Genomic DNA, 16,738 nt, shown 5'->3' on the forward strand with positions numbered 1-16,738 from the left:
GGCTCCTGGGACAAAACAGTAGTTACCATAGAATTTCTGGACCCTGACAAACATGATGAACTTGTGATCACAGGTGCCACAGTGTCACAAAGTACACTGTATAGGAAATGGTGTCATGTTGGCACAAAGGCACAAGAGGTGAACTAGAGATGACTGAGAAGTGGACAAGGGTGACTAGAATTTAAATAAAGATTCTAAATAAAGACTAGAAGACTAAATATGGCAACACAGACCACATTTCCTCTCAACAATTCTAACCTCTTTGGTCATGAATTCCTTTTATCTTTACCTAAGCTTCTGTTACCTTGTAAGCCAACTGCTCTGCCCAAATGGGTCTTATACAACATCTCAACATCTGAACTGTGAAACTGCAATCCGCTCCCTCCCCCGGGAACTCCCCTTTCCATAACAGTCTTTGTGTCATCTCACATCTTCTCTGGGCACAGACTGCTTCCTTTCATTTATAACTGTACTCCAAGCTACTCTCTTCCCTGTCCTTATGCCCCACATGCTCTGACAGAAGTTTATCTGAATGACTGATCAAGAGCAAACACTGAGATTAGGTTTGAAAACTCAGCCTATCATACATACTGCCTATAGCAGCAATAAGGAGAATACTGCCAGGCATTTAATTTTAAAATTACTTGATAAATATGGGAAATAACATCACTTATTTTATTTAATTGTTCATTTATTCAGTGAAGTGAATGGGAGGCATTACACTGGAACTGGCAGTGCAGGAATACATGGCATAAAGTCCCCATCCTTAGAGGGTGGTTTATGCTTAGTAAGGCATGCAAATTTTAGTTAATGGTAAATGGTAGCCTTATCTCCGTTTCTCTTAAGAAGGTAGAGACAGAGCCCTGGTGTCTGGCAGCTGTGTAGATGCAATGATCAGGGCAGGCCTCATAAGCTGAAATCAACAGGTCATTTCTGTGTCCTTTGATGAGGGCACGCACTTAAGTCCCATATATTTCTCTTAAGTACAAATGTTAAGGGCCGTAACCTACTCACTATAATTCTCCTGAAATCTAGGTGAAAGACAACATCAGAAAGCATGCTTTAAAACTAAGATAATACAAGTTTGTCCAATATAAACTAGAGAAGTATCTATTTTGTTCTTCATAATATACTGACCCCCTAAAAAGTTTATTTTAAAAATTGTTTGTTTGCTCCAATTACAATGGCCCAGGCTGGCTCTGAATTCACTATTTTTGATCCTCCTGTTTCCATCTCTCAAGTACCTGGGATTACAGGTAAATACTACACCCAGATTCCAAAAGGGTTCTCAAATGTTTGTTCAAAAGCCAAAATAATCTCTTAGAGGGTTGCCTTGTTAAGTCACACTGGAACAGAAAACAGAGAGACAGAATTCCTTTACAAAATTCCTGGTATGTGCCCTTTCCCCAGAGTTACTAGCTAAGTCTGAAATTTAAGACAAGTAAGAATCAGGAGGAAAGGGTTTTGACAAAGTCTGATACTGCTCTTATTGACCAGGAGCTCTGATTCTTGTGGTTCACTCAACAAACTCATCAATCCATGTTTTTCTACCAGCTGACCAAACATAGGTACACAGCGTGCCCACAGCAGATCCTCAGTAGGACAGCCAAAGACTCTGAGGGTTAGACCCTACCCTCAGGGACACTAAGGTATCTTAGGTATCTAAGGCCAATCTAAGGTATCTGATCAAAGAGATGTCAGGCTGAAGCATCCAGAGACACACATCTAAGGTGTGTGAGTTGCTTATGGACAGAGCAGCACCAGTACCCAGAATGCTGATGAGGAATACTTATCTAAAATCTAGATCTGGACTGTTCAAAATAGTAGTCACTAGCCACATGCTGTTACTGAGCACTTGAAATGTGGTTATTTTGAGATGTGCTATAATTGTAAATACACATTAGATTTAATATTTAATATAAAAATAATTTTTTGATCCTATATTTTTTATGATCTTATACACTGGAATGATAGTTATTTTAGATATGCTGGGTTCAATACTAAACTTATTCCTTTTAAATGTGACCATAGAATATTCTGTCTAATTTTTACTATTTTGTGCAGATGAATGTGTTATCTGCATGTATCTCTGTGTACCTCAGAGGCTGGAGGAAGGAAGACATGAGATGCCCTGGACCTGGAATTACAGACAATTGGGAGCCACCATGACAGTGCTGTCAATAGAACTGGGATTTCCCCACCCCCCAGAAGAGGAGCTTTAAGTACTGAGCCATCTCTCCAGTCCTGTACTAATACTAAATATCTTTTAATTACACATGTGGGCTACTTTGGGAGTGAGGGTGGTTAGGGGCTTTGCTTATGGTAAATATATATTGCATTACTGTATCCCCAGCTTCATTTAAAGGTTTAGTGGACTTGAGTTGCTATATGGCTCAGGCACACTATAAACTTGTCATTCCCCTGTCTCAGCCTCTGAAGAGCTGGAATTACTGGTAAGAGCCACCATGACTGGTTGTGGATCATAGTCATGTCTACTGAAGAATAGACAGAAACTCCCCATCAAGGAGTGAGTCTCTTTTCCATTGGGATATCTAAGATACAGTACTTTATTCATTTCTGCAAAGGAAAACAAGCAGCTTCTGTGGGTCTGCTTTGAAGAGCAGCAGCACTAAGACCAAAATGCAGGCTTTATGACATGAATTGGAAAATTTCTTTTTAGAGGTTAATGCTAAAAACTAGCATTAAAGATAATTAAAATTTTAAAATAAGTTTTTTTTTAAAAAAAAGAAAAATTTAAGACATAGAATACCCCCATTTTAATCCCAGAAATGTTCTGTTATTGGTGGTGGCTGGAAGGCTGCCACCCTCATCAATACAGGGAGGGAAGGAATCACACACACCAGTCCTCAGCCTATTCAACATGAAATTCAGTGCATCAATTCAGTGCTTCTCAGCCTTCCTAAAGCTGAGATCATTTAATACACACCTCATGCTGTGGTAGAACCAACCATAAAACTACTTTTGTTGCTACTTCATAACTGTAATTTTGCTACTGTTAGGAATCACAATGTAAATATGATTATGATCTGTATTAGAGAGCAGAATAGCCATCTCCCTGTCAATTTTCATATTTGACCTTGTTCAAACCTAAAGCATTCAGTTAGTAATCTTTTTTCATTTTAATGATATTTCTGGTGAGCTCATGATAAATTAGGAATGCAGAGTCTAACCTTTTGAACATTATTTAGAGACCAGTTGAGTTAGCCAGGAGAGCAGATGAGCATTTACAGATCTTGGAGTTGAATCTGTAAGGTTCCTTAAAGTGTGCTTTACTGCTAGCTTTCAGTTTATAAACTAAACCTCACAGGTCAAGTCCTAGTGATGAGGTTTTTAACCATCAGAGCTATGTCCCCACGTCACTTCCTCCCATTGTCCCTGCACTTCAGGCCTGTGTCCCCCAAGCTCTCATTTCTGTGATATACACATTTAGCACCTTATAAAATCCAACAGGGAGGTGTATTTCCTAGAGTTTTATTTCTTAAAGAAAAGAACAAATAAGCTACTTGAAAGGCCATTTTATATAGTATGCTAAAAGAAATCTAATTCTACAAGTTGACAACTCCCAAAATAGTGAACAAGGTAGTCTCATCTGTATTTTATAGGTTTGTGTGGGGAAACTGGCAGCAAGAAATATATCATACAAATGTGTGTTGAATGTGGAATGAGCTCTGGATTCACGCCGTGCCCTCCACCATGTACTGTCCTTATGTCAGTTTACATCTGCTCACAGTTTTCATGTATGAGGTTAAATACTCGATCCAATTAGGACTGTGGTGAAAATCAAATCACTAATTAATGTGTCTGATTCAGTGCTTCTCAGCCTGTGTAAAGGCTGTGTAAAGGCCTTTGGCAAACTTCTGTGTCCAAAAATATTTACATTATGATTCCTAACAACATCCTAACTATATCCCTTCCCCACTGAGCAAAGGAACAGGCATCAAGGGAGAAGTTTTGAACAGCTCAAGGCAGAGACTAGGTTATGTACTAAGTAGGAAGGGGATCTTTCTAAGCTGAGGAAAGCAGGAAAGTGACACTTCTGTAGGTGGCTTCAACAATGAGTGGATGCAGTGGGAAGAGTCAGGCAAAGTTCAGCAGGTGCTGCAGTGTCACCACTTTCCTTTGCAATTAAGTTTCTTTACATATACATGTGCTCACACACCAATTCCTGTGCCTCCCTGCTATGGTTTGAATGAGGTCTACTCCCTAAGGATCTGTATGTCAGAGGCTTGGTCTCTGTTTCATTATAATAAAAGACTAAAAATGCCCTCTCTAGTTACATTAGTTCAATTAAACCAGAATCTTCATTATGTTCAAATTCTACATACTCTGATGCTATAAATTATCGCTGGGTATTGTGGATGAAACCATGCTGATGGATCTCACTGTCAATTATGAGCATGAACCTCACGAAGTGGGGTTTTCCTCGGCCAGCCAGTCATACTCAATGCCCCCAAGTCCACTGTACTCCTTTCTTGTCTCTTCCCAAACCCCATCAAATGCTCCCCCCTTTACTCCTCACAGATTACCTTACTATTTTACTGAAAACAGAAAATAGTGGAATCAAAAGGAACGTGTCCTCTTCTGCCCGCTCCTCCACTCCGTGCTCTAACCTGCTCTCTAGATGCTCATGGACCTGGCTCTGTAATTTCAGCCCTGTATGCTGCTGAGCTCTGACATTTGTCACAGGATATAGAAATCCCTACTACAGGCTCTTCTGCCTGTAGAATGAACCTTTGCCGACTCTAGATCCCTTGCAGCTACTGCTCCATTGCTTTGTTTCCCTTTGCAAAAACCCTGGTAACTGACACCAATATACTCCGTCTCTTTCAAAACTTATTTTCCATTTCTTGTTTGGCTTTATTAAGGTTAAGTACAGGGCTTGGATGTATCTCAGTGGTAGATTTCATGAATAGCTTTTGTGAGGCCTCAGGTCCAATTTCCAGTATCACAAGAGTTAAATGTATCATTCATAGTAAAACTAGAAAATTAAAAGCTTGCTCTCTTCCCAAAAATACTTATATTTTCTTTCCTTCCATCCGCTCAGACCGCTCTTAAGAGGATCCTTACAGTTGGATCTGTTCGTACTGCCTGAGCAAACACACGGAGCCCAGCAATGCCCTGCTCTCAGCGCCTGGAGTCCTCCTTCCCTGGCCCTCTTCACTTGCTCCTGGATAAGCTCCAGAGTGCCCTTTGCTGTTCTGTTCTGTGATCCACACTTATTTCTTTTGTGGTTTCATTGTTTATCATGTTCTATATGCTGATGATCTTCAATTCATTAACAAGCGTGGCTCTACCCTCAAAATGTATTCAGAATCCAACACTTTACGAGCGCCCCCACCTTGGTGCAAGCATCACCATCTCTTTCCTGCAATACTGCAATAAGATCATGACATTTCTAGTTCCATTACAATAGTTCAGGTGACTCTTTTAATTACAATCCAGTTTGTATTATTCCTTACTCAAATCCATCCATGAACTAGGTATATATATGTATGTATAAAACCCAAACGACCCAAATCCTTAAATGTGCAAAACCTGTGGCCCACAGCCATCCCCACCTCACCTCTGGACTTTCACCCACTCACTACTGTCCAGCCACACTCACACCTTCAAGCCTTTGATCTTGGTATTTCCTCTGCCTGGAACATCTCTCAGGTATCTGGTGGAGTAGCTTCTCTACCACAAATTCAAAAGTGGCTGACTTGAAGCTTTTCCTGGACACAAGCTTTTATGAACAGCAGCACATTCTCGATTGTCAAATTCCCCTTGCCTAGTCTGACCTTCCCTTTATCTCTAGCTGAGAGGGACAACATTCTAATATACACTTATTACTTACCTTATTGCATATTCTCCTGCCCACTGTGCCCCAAGTATCTGGGCCAGAATCTGAACATGAGCAGGCTCAATAAATAGGTTTTTGTAAATATAAAGTAGACAAAAGAAAGTTATAGGGGTTAGGATACTAAAGAGAGCCCAGATTCTAGGCCTACAACTGTAACACTGGAGTCAAGCCAGAGTCTACAAGGCAAATGAAGGAATTCTGAGATCACTAGCAACAATAAAAAAAAAAAAATCCATTCTAACAGGAACCATTTTCTCAATTGGCAATTGCATATTCTAACGAAAAACTTTTGTTTACTCACTTCTGTTATATACTCTGACCTCAGTTCAATACTGGTATTGGTTCAAATTCATTCTAGTCCCTATTTATCAGACATCAATATACAAGATAATTTCAGTTTTTAAATTTCCATTATCCCTAGTTTATCCTTCTGTGTATCCTATGATTATTCATACTAACTGGTTTATTCCTCACTGTCTTGAAGCTTCCAAATAAAAAAAAAAATCCAAAAGCTTAATTAACGTAATCCACCTTTAACATTATAACAGTTAGTACCTAGACTGTTTGAAATCAGCAACTATCCTTATTTTGATGTTCATCAAAATGAACATTGTAATCACTCTTATTAATGAGTGCCAAAGCACTATCTGAAGCTTTAACATCAGTATGATGGTGACTCCATTTTTACTGCAACCTATGACATTGTATGTATGCATATGGTAATGTAGTTTCGATCTGGACATTTTGTTTTTCTAAAACTAAAACTAAACACTTTATAAAGAAACTCCAAAACTAAACACTTTATAAAGAAAACATCAAAAATTTCATCAAAAATGTCTTTTTAATCAGAATAGCTATTCAATTCAGAATAGTAGACTCATATCCTTATTGATTACCTAATACCTCATGAAACCAATTGTTTTCTCTTACATGTAATTAATGCTAATGAAATATTAAAAATAAAGGTAAGAGGGTGAAGAAGGAAGAGAGTTAGGGAAATGTCTCAGTGCGCTTGCAGATGCGCCTGAGCTGGACAGCAGAACTGACGACCCTGCTCTGGCACTACTTAGAGGGTGATTTTTAGTATTTCTCAGTTCTCCATCTGCGAGAAAAACTTGGAACAAGAATCTGAAAAACACTTCCCTCAAGCCTTTCTGTAGCCTGTGTCTTCCTAACCTTTGGAATCTGCTGAATAGTAACTACCAAGAAAGGCTTTTTTTCTTTTTTTCTTTTTTTTTTTTACTGCTTCCTTTCCCCCCACAACATTTGTTACATACAGAACCTGAAACTTCATTCTTTTCTTGCCTGTTGTTGGTCTACCTATCAGAGTATAAGTTCTAGAAGGTCATGGGCTGTCCTGTCTATTTCTGTTTCCTGTGGTAAGAATAATCCCTGGCACATGTAAGTGCCAATAAACATTTGTTGAGTGATCAAATAATACTGTCCAGCTACAAGGGGTCTTAGTTAAATTCAATAAGACAATGAATGAAAAAAAAGCTCAAACGCTCCACGACATTCAATAAACAATAGCTACAACTCCAATCTTTTATTAACATTTATTTTAATCACAGTATGACTAAACTGTAAGCTGTCTAATTTAAGGGATGCTAAGATGACAAAGGTCTGGTCTAGAGTGGTACTTGTCAGACTCTAGTATAACACAGAATCACCTAGAGGGCTTGTTAATACAGAATTTTACCCTTATCCCTAGAGGTTGATCCTGCAGGTCTGCAGTGAAGCCCAAGAATTTGCACTACTAATGAGTTCCCAGGTGACACTGTTGCTCATGGATGCTGCTTGCCTGGAAACTGCACTTTGAATAGCAAGAGTATGGGGCCTAAGACTGTAGCATTAAATATCAGCCCCTGCTCCGTAACTAAGTAGTCATACAGTTATGATATTTGTTCAAAAACAGTAAATAAGAGCTGGAGAGATAGCTCAGCCAAGAGTTTGCACTGCTCTTACACAGTTACAGGGGACCTTTTGGTTCTGCCTCCCACACTGGGCAGCTCACAACCATCTGCAACTCCAGCTCGTGGGATCTCTGTGGTTACCTACACTCATGTGCATAAACCCACAAACACATATGTATAATTAAAAAATAACTCCTTAAAACAAAAACCAATGAATTAAAATCTGCCATTGTGATTACAGCCACGCTACATTCTCTCTCTGCCTCCCTCCCCGTGTGAAATCCAACTTAGGCTTGGTGACAGAAACATTAAGTCACTGTTGTGAGACAAAATCACCAAGTTCTTCATCATAACATCAATTATATTTATCAGTGAACCTGTCTTCTTTGTATGTCTTGTTCCAAGGGATTATTATTGCCATAATTTCTCAAAGAATAGAAAGAAAAATCCCACACTACAGAATTTCGTGTCTATGAACACAGTTTCTTCTGAAGGAAGAACTAGAATATTCTTACGAGTCTCAATTTAAAAAGGATTAGGAACCAATGCACGGCACTGCATTTATCACAGCTGAACTTTGGGAATGAAGCCCTTTTGTCCCTGACTTAAGCAAAAAGCCTGTTAAATCTATAACATATACAATCATAGGTGTATGCCACACCCTAGACAACTCCCTCACACTCCTGAGGACCTGTTACGAGACAAAGGACAGCCTCTGGTCTCCACCGCCAAAACCAGTCCCTACTCTAGAGTCCATCTCTTTCTTAGATACTCACAGATGGTAATTATAGGAGATAGATTTTTAAAAACTAATTCATAACACCTAACCAACACTGTGCATGTCTTTCAAGTTAGTCAGCGCTGCACTTGAACTGCTGAAAGGAAAAACATGGTAATCAATGAGCTGTGCATTTGCACTTTCCTCACACACCAGATATCAAGGTAATGCTTAACCTACGTCTGTGTAGGAGGGGCATGCATTAGACAGAACTTAGAGGGAGTGGATATCAAAGGATCAATGACTGCTGACAGAAGGAGCACGAGAAGTTCACACCAAGGAGAGAAAGTGCCTATACCACGCATCTCCCCATGTGTGAGACAGAAGGAGAAGCAGGGCAACCAAGCCGCAGGTAAGCAGCTTTAATTTATCCTGGAGTCAGCAGCACACCTTTGAGTCTTTTTCAGGGGTGGGTGGGGGCTGTCAGGATGAAAAGTGACAGTGACAAACACATTATGTCTTTCCCTACAGCCACCCTGATACTGGTTAAGAATGTGCTACCGTGGGTCTAGTGAGAAGGAAATCTGAGAAAGTAGCAGGAGGAGTGGGGGAGTAGGAGAGGGTGGACCTAAATGGGCTGGGACTTTGTCACAGTTTTGTTGAGAGTAAAGAGAATCAACCAACAGCTGTCTAACTGGACCAAAGGCCCACACAATGGCGGGCTGGGAATAGTGAGCTCATGGTCACAGAAACAGAATCAACTATAGCCATTTTACTAGATCAGTGTAATTCCTTACTACATTCCAAATCTTATCCTTAGATCCACAGTTAACTGTGGCTACCAGCCCTCACAAACAGCCTGACTTTACAGCAAATGAAAACCATCACGGAAAGCTACAGACAGACAGAATGCACAGAGCAGTGGATATGGCTATCCCAAGTCCTGTATGTGTGGCTTGGGAACACTAGGGAAGTGGGCTAGACTGAAAAGCTAGAGCACCAGGCGTCTACTGTGAAACGGTCTCTCCTAGAAATGACTAGAAAAATGAGAGTATCATCGGATATATCAAAGCGGAAGGAGGAGTATTTCAGTGGGTTCCCACCACTGGACAAAGAACTATAGCTAGGAATGGCTGCTGGGAAAGTTAGCCTCCCCCAGAGATGAACGAGCCTCCTAATTGGTTGTCCAATGCAGAGTGGTCATCCCTGAAACCACATTTACACAAATAACAAAAGCAGATTCAGCTTTATATTTATTTATTTGCATATATGTATGTGTGCATATGCGGGTAACAATAATAATAAAAAAGAGTTATGAGCAGAGGGGACATGGAAGGGTTTGGAGGGAGAGTACCTGGCAGGGGCTGTAAGGAGGAAAGGGGAAACGATGGCATTCTATTTCAACTGAAAACATTTTAAAAAAATGAAGTGGAGGTAAAATATATAGTAATTTGAGAGATGAACTTTGTTCATGGCAAAACACCTCTATCTAGGCCAAGGGTATCTGGCCCACACTGGAAAGGCCTAAGGCTTCAGACTCTCAGAAATTCTCTAATTCCACTCTGCTCAAGTATCCTGACCACCCCTGCGAGCCTCTCATGTCCATTTTCTTCACTGCACTTATTTTATCTTTTTTTTTTTTTTTACCCTCTTACTCTTCACCAACTTGACTAGCTAGATTCCATGTCTAATGCTCACTACTTTTTTTTTTTTACTTGACTGACCAATGAGACAGAAATCTAAATCCCCACAGCAGGAACGGGTGCTCATTCATTCCACGGTAGTTTTTGTGCAGGTATTTTAGTCAAATATAACTTCATATAAATTCCTCATATAAAGTTAAATCAACATCTAAAACTACAAGGTATCATAATGTCACTTACTCTTTCTCAGTTCCTGCCTTTACCACTTGGCTGCTTTTCTCAATTTTATCTCCATTCCAAATCACTGTAAAACTATTATCCTACACTATTAAATGTGAAGAACTCTAGCAGAAAAACAGACCCCAAATATGACCATACATCAAAACATCCCATGAAAGTCTAGTGATGCTGCTTTATGGTACTATTTATGTTATCAAAACAAACAAGGGAATGCTTTGCAAATAGTATTATCTCCCCTAAAGGCTCAATAAAAAATTACAGGACACAGAAATCCAAAAATCCAAGAGTCAATCCTCATCTTTGTGCCATAGAATCCTCAGATCTCAGGCACCAAGCTGAATACCTGACTCTACCACTTACCATTCAGGGTTCTCCGTGGATGAGAAAGTCCACGTTTGGGGTTACCATTTTATTTTCATCAAAATTCTATCACTTCAACTCTCAGGAAAGGGGCCAGGTATTGCCAAAGGACTGTTTATACCAGAATGATTTGTATAGTTTGTTACTTACCTCTTTAAGCTTTCAACTACTATTTCAACAGGCTACTGCTAAGGCTATGAGCTGCCCTCCACAAACTACAGTGAGGCCCCACTGCTTAGGATAATATTCACAGATCTCACTGAATATAGAGAGCAGAGCCTAGAGGGATGCTCCTGTCCTGTAAAGGAGCACAGCAGTAAACCAACTCCAGATAGCACTGTCCTACTAATAGATCAGTGCCTCAACCAGCCATCACCAGAAAAGCTTCTTGTAGTAGATGGGAACTAACAAAGATCCACAACTGGACACTGTGCAGAGTGGGAGGCTTTGGAGCACACAGTCCTATTGCAAGTAGGTAAATAATATTTCTTGGAAATTTCAGGAAATTTATGGAAAAATAACATAAAAATAATATTTGCTTATAATCAGTAATGAATATTTCTAGAATAGTTTGGTTTTCTTCAAAATAAGAGATAATAATTTAGAGTTTATTTCAAAATATCTTTTAGGACATAAAACTTATAATAGAGAGAAATTAGGAGATTTGTGCTTTTATCTCTCATAATTGGTCATTTCTGCTGGAGATCCAGATAGAAAAACACACAAATATTAGTATCAGTGAAACAAAGCAGACTGTGGACCATACTCAGGTATGTGCAGGTACAATCAGAAACAAGAGACAATGCTTGATTGTCCACTCCAGCGTGTGCGTCTTAACGGCTTTTCCCCAAAACATCCACAGTCCGATCAGACTTCACTACTTCCATCCCAAACCACACTACTTTTGAAGCCTAAGTCTTATAGGTAGCACCTGTGTGTGTGTGTGTGTGTGTCTGTGTGTGCCTGTGCACACACATACCTATGGGTAGGACAGCCTTCTAACTGGTCCAGTGTTCTTAGATCCTGCCAAGCATATTCCAGTCAAAGTATCTGGTCTTGCTATTCTCTCTGTCTAGAAGGTTCTTCCCTATTCCTTCAGGGCTTGATCACTTAAGGTTTCTGTATAAATGGCACAGAGAGGCTGACATTACATCATATAAAGTAACCCTGTCTCTGTTTACACTTTGTTCCTTTTCATGCCATTCATCACCAATAAATATTGAATTTAAGTTTCCCTTCCCTTCTAAATCCTAAGGGATCAGAGAATTGTTATTATTTTGAGAAGTCTTGTATCATCTGTATTTAGCACTATACTTGACAATCAATTCATGTTTTTAATGATAGTTAATTATTAATTGTTCAAGTTAAATACAAGGCAAGGACAAATTAACCATAGAAGACATTTCATAGTTAACTGTTAATTGAACAGCAGGAGCCAGTTAACATCCCTGGGGAGTATCCATCAATACCACTAGATAGCTTTTCCACAGTATATGTAACCAGACCTGACCACAAACACCGTCAGGTCTCAGGATGTTCAAACAGCTTTCAGTAAAATTCTGTGTTTAAAACTGTGATTTTATCTGGCTCATTCATTTGTGGGTATGAAGTCTATCCACTGGGGGAGGAGTAGAGCTCAAAGGAAGCTATGAGAAAAGGCATTGCTGTCGCATGAGAAACTGAACAGCTCTGAATGTGAAATCAGGTCCACCAGTCAACAGCTGTGAGACAGTTAGTGAAACTTACTTTTCACACATATAATATCAGGATAATCCGGCTACTTTTTCCCCTGTAGCCACTGCAAACTGCTTCAAGATTACTGAAAAGCTAAAACGACCTCAGAACATACAGCATCTAGTTTAGAAGATATGATAGGCATTAAACTGAGGCTACTGGGATTGAGTTTCACTGAATAAGAAAATAGAATGATAGTAACAGAAAGCACAAAACGTGTGTATACTCATACAAGTGGCTACAAAAACAACTTTCTGTCTGTACAGCAGGAGACAATGAAATCTAGAAATTCCTCAGCTATGGCACTATTACAACATTCTCCAACTTCACTAGAGCATGCTTTAGAATTACCAAGCCAACCCTCAAAAGGCAGATGCTGAGCAGGGAGCCCCTCAGGAAGTAGGTCTGTGGACAACGTGTCCAACCAGATCCTGGGACATGCTGATAATGGTGATTGGTAAACAGATCAATTATAGGCACAATCCAACTCCTTTAGGATCATTTTTGAAAATATTAAAATCTGAACTACTTCACATTTTGTATATTCATAACTAATTAAAACCCTTTTTAGAACACTTTACAATCTGGCTTTAAAAGTCAACGTGTATTAGGATTCAACTGATAGGAAAATGTCATGCTATTAAAATCCCAGTGACAAATATTCTGAAAATTAACTTGAAAGTAATTGAGACTACTTTCTACAACTTAAAAATCTAGACCTGAACAGTGCATAACAGTTGTAAAGGAACAGACGCAGAGGTAAATTCTGGTTTCACATAGAAAGCACATGGCACAGAAATACGTACATGTGTGTAGGCATTCCGTCACTGTGGTGGGCTTGATCAGATAGCCTTTACAGATGTAGCAGGTGATGTAAGGGTTGAAATCTTTCACCAAGTGTTTCCTTTGGGTAGCCATTCGTGGTCAGCTGGCTGTAGCAGTTCAAGCACAGAGGAGCACTAAGGGGATAAAGTGCGGGTCCCAGGAGCTGGCGCAGTGTTCTTGCCGGTGTCCCGAGGCACAAGCATCCAGCCAGAGGGCAGGTCACTGAGCATCACTCCTTTGGCTGTCCTGCTTTTTCATACCTGTTCCCAACATCACAGAGAGTGGGCATCACATTTCATATACTGCATTTAATATCATTAACAGTACATTATCAGGGTCGAAATTTGACCAGCAGGACACAACTTTTATTGTAGAACTAACCTGTAAATGTGTTATAACTTAATTGAGATTAACAAGTTCACCCGGTTCTGAAGCTTCAATTATCACTGCACTCATGGACCCAAAGATGCTCAATCCAGTTAATACTATTCCTCAGCAGTATGGGACTTTTACTATCTGCTTGACTTTCTAGCAGGAGTCTCTGTAAGACAAGCATGGGACAGGCTCACAACTGAAGCCATTAACCCCCTATCAGAGTATTTCCATTCTGTATTCTCCATCCAGTTAACAGTCAAATCAACTTGATGTGCATGTCCTCTCCTCAGACGGACGCCCTCCAGGCAGGGCATCTTATAGCCTGCTATCAGGTTTATTCTATCCATTACATTTAGTACTTCTCAAATAGAAAAAGAAAAGTCAGTGCTTCCTCTATGCAAACAGAAAAAGTATGTAAGTTTTTTAGCCTGTCCCATGAGATGTAAACCACATTCCTAATTGGTTCCCATTCCAAACTGACTGTACCTTTCCCTCAACACTTCAGGTGCCCTCCTCTCCCACCATGGACTCTGCAGGCTGCTATCTTCTGTCCAACAGGCCTTTCCACTTGACAACTGCATCTAGCTTGTCTCTGAGACTCCTCCAAAGCTGTCCCCACTGTAATCCCTATTTGTTAATGCTTACTTCTCCCCAATTACACGTTCTTTTCATTTTGATTTAACATTCATTCATTCATTCATTCATTCTTGTTTTCCGAGGCTGGCATAGAACTCCTAATTCAGATGGGATGACCTTCAATTTTTGATCCTCCAGCCTCCTTCTTTAGCTAGCTGGCAATACAGGTGTGACCCACCACTCCCTGTCTGCGCTGTGACAGGGATCCAACTCAGTCACAGTGCACGCTAGGCAAGCAAGCACTCTGCCAACCTTCATTCTCCTCCTCCTTTACTAGTCAGAAAGTTTTAACAGATGCCAGCCACAGTTGGTAGAAAGTCTCAAGTAGCTGTTTATTGCCTTGCTTTATTTGTAAGATTAAAAAAAAGGTGAATGATTACATGAGATGATGAGCAGTGAAAACTGAAGAAATTCTTCTTACAACTTTAGGAAGAGTTAGCTTGCTAGGTTATTTAAAAATTTTGCAAATTCCCTACAAGTAAGGATGACCTTAGAAAACAATGACGATGCTGACTTCAGTAAGTTCATCCTAAACTAAATCTCACTTATTAGGCAGAAACTTTTCCACTATCTTGGCTGTTAACTCATAGGCAAGTATAAAATAACTGGAAAAGTCTAGAAGGCATCATTCCATCAGCACACACCCACAGTGAACGTTCAGGGGATAAGCTCTGTGCGTCTATCCCTTAGGGACATAGTGTCAAGAATATGACAGAAAGTGTAATTTAATTAATTGCCATGTCGGGGTTCTGGCCTTCGTGACCTTCAGCAAAGCATTACTATCGTCGCCTGGGTCTCCGCTCCTCTCTCCACTTTTCCTTACTCCCAGGACTTACTCGAGCGCTCGAGGCAAACCAGTGGGAAACGCAGTCCGGATCCCAAGCCCAGAGCCCTGTCACCCCGACGCGGAAAGGAAGCGAGCGCTTGCGGTGTCGCGCGGCCGGCCGGAGGCAACTTTTCCGCGTCAGGCTTCGCGGGTCCCAGAGGTTCGAGCCCTTCGCCACCCGGCAGGTGCTCGGCTCAGGAGCCGGGGCCACTTGCGCGGGGACCGCGGGTCCGGACGAGTCTCCGCGGGCCGGCCGCGCCGCCACCGAGCGCAGCCCCGAAGCCCCGCGCGCCCGCCCCGCCCCCGAGCGGCTCCGGCTCCAGCGCCCGGCGCGGCAGGTGTCTGGGGCGCCGCGGCCGCCGGCGCAAACTTGGCGCGCGGTGGGGCCGCCCCCGCGCGGTACCTACCCAGCGGCCGCCGCCGCTCCTCAGCCCGCCGGCGCGCCCGCCTCCGAGCCCGGGAAAGCGAAAGAGAAACAGCGCCCGCCGCGGCCTGTCTGGTCCCCCGCGCCCTGTCCGCCCTCCCCCAGCAGGCGGGAGCGCGCGGGCTCCGCAGGGCCACTCGGCTCTGGCGCGATAGGGCGCGGCGGGCCTCGGGGCCAGGCCGGTGCCGCCTCCAAGGGCAGCTCCACCCACCTCCAACCGCCAGAGCCGCCCGCCTGCCCGCAGGCCACGCCTCTCTCGCCTGCCACGCCCACCTACACGCCCTTTCCTCGTGAACCACGCCCCCTCACCGGTCACGCCCCCAGCCCACGCCCGCCCGCTCGTGCTCCTCCTAGGCGCCTGGGACACCCTGAGTGCCCTGCCCCCCCCCCCCCCCCCCGACCCTTGTTGCTCCTGTGTGACACGTAGCTGTGGCCAAATTTTATCTCTGTTCTTATCCTCGCCATCCCTCTCAGGGTTGTTTTCAGTCTAACAATGACCAGTATGTTTTTCCTGGCCGGTTCAAAAGCTGTGGTCAGCGTTGAGAACTGAGTCACCTCACTAAATTTTCTCTTTGGGGCAGTGAGATGGCTCAGACGGTAAAGGAACTTGAAGCCACGCCTGAGAACTTGATCAATTCTCAGTATTCAATGGAAGGAGAGAATGGACAGAACAGACTCCTGCAAGTTGTCCTCTGACCTCCACAGGGTCAAGGTGGCATAAGAGCACCCACAAACATTGGTGTAAATAAATATAATTTAAAACGTCGACGAACTGTTTCATAGGGGGCGTTGTTCTCCATACTGGACCCACAGAGCTGTCGTGGACATGAAGACACATCTTGCTATGAACCTTATCTAGAAACCATTATTGAACTTGTTGCAGTTTGGTGGGTCTAGCAATCAGAATCACTGACAAATACAGGTAAACTGAAATTTTCTGTAGGGAGTGAGGACCGTAAGTGGTAAAAATTTTTATTGCTCTTTGCAAGGTTCAAAACAAACAAAAACCCCCAGTGCTCTTTCTAGTGGACTTTGAGACTTCCAAGACATCATTAATTGACAGAAAAGGATTCCTTGAAAGGTATCCTGTACTGCTTTACCCAAACTCACAAATTCCTACTAAGCATAACTTAGACCCAGAGCTTCAAATCTTAGAAGACTATAATCTAGGATTCCTAGGA

At 41.9% G+C, this 16,738-nt stretch overlaps 1 protein-coding gene across 6 annotated transcripts in view; it reads right to left on the reverse strand.

The window, feature by feature from the left end:
* Pcgf5 (polycomb group ring finger 5) overlaps positions 1-16,738 on the reverse strand; it is a 117,720-nt gene that overhangs the window by 28,547 nt on the left and 72,435 nt on the right. For 2 of the 6 annotated variants that reach the window (XM_052186747.1, XM_052186749.1), the window contains exons 1-2: positions 15,541-15,715; positions 13,278-13,556 (exon numbers count right to left, since the gene is read on the reverse strand). In XM_052186747.1, coding sequence (XP_052042707.1) covers positions 13,278-13,389 — 112 coding nt within the window. In that variant the 5' untranslated portion in view covers positions 13,390-13,556; positions 15,541-15,715. Of the gene's footprint in view, positions 1-13,277; positions 13,557-15,143; positions 15,349-15,540; positions 15,716-16,738 lie in introns of those variants that run through there. The other 4 variants (XM_052186739.1, XM_052186740.1, XM_052186736.1 and 1 more) reach the window with 3 other exon arrangements.

The sequence above is a fragment of the Apodemus sylvaticus genome, chromosome 1, assembly GCF_947179515.1.
Source record: "Apodemus sylvaticus chromosome 1, mApoSyl1.1, whole genome shotgun sequence".
NCBI classification, from domain to species: Eukaryota; Metazoa; Chordata; class Mammalia; order Rodentia; family Muridae; genus Apodemus; species Apodemus sylvaticus.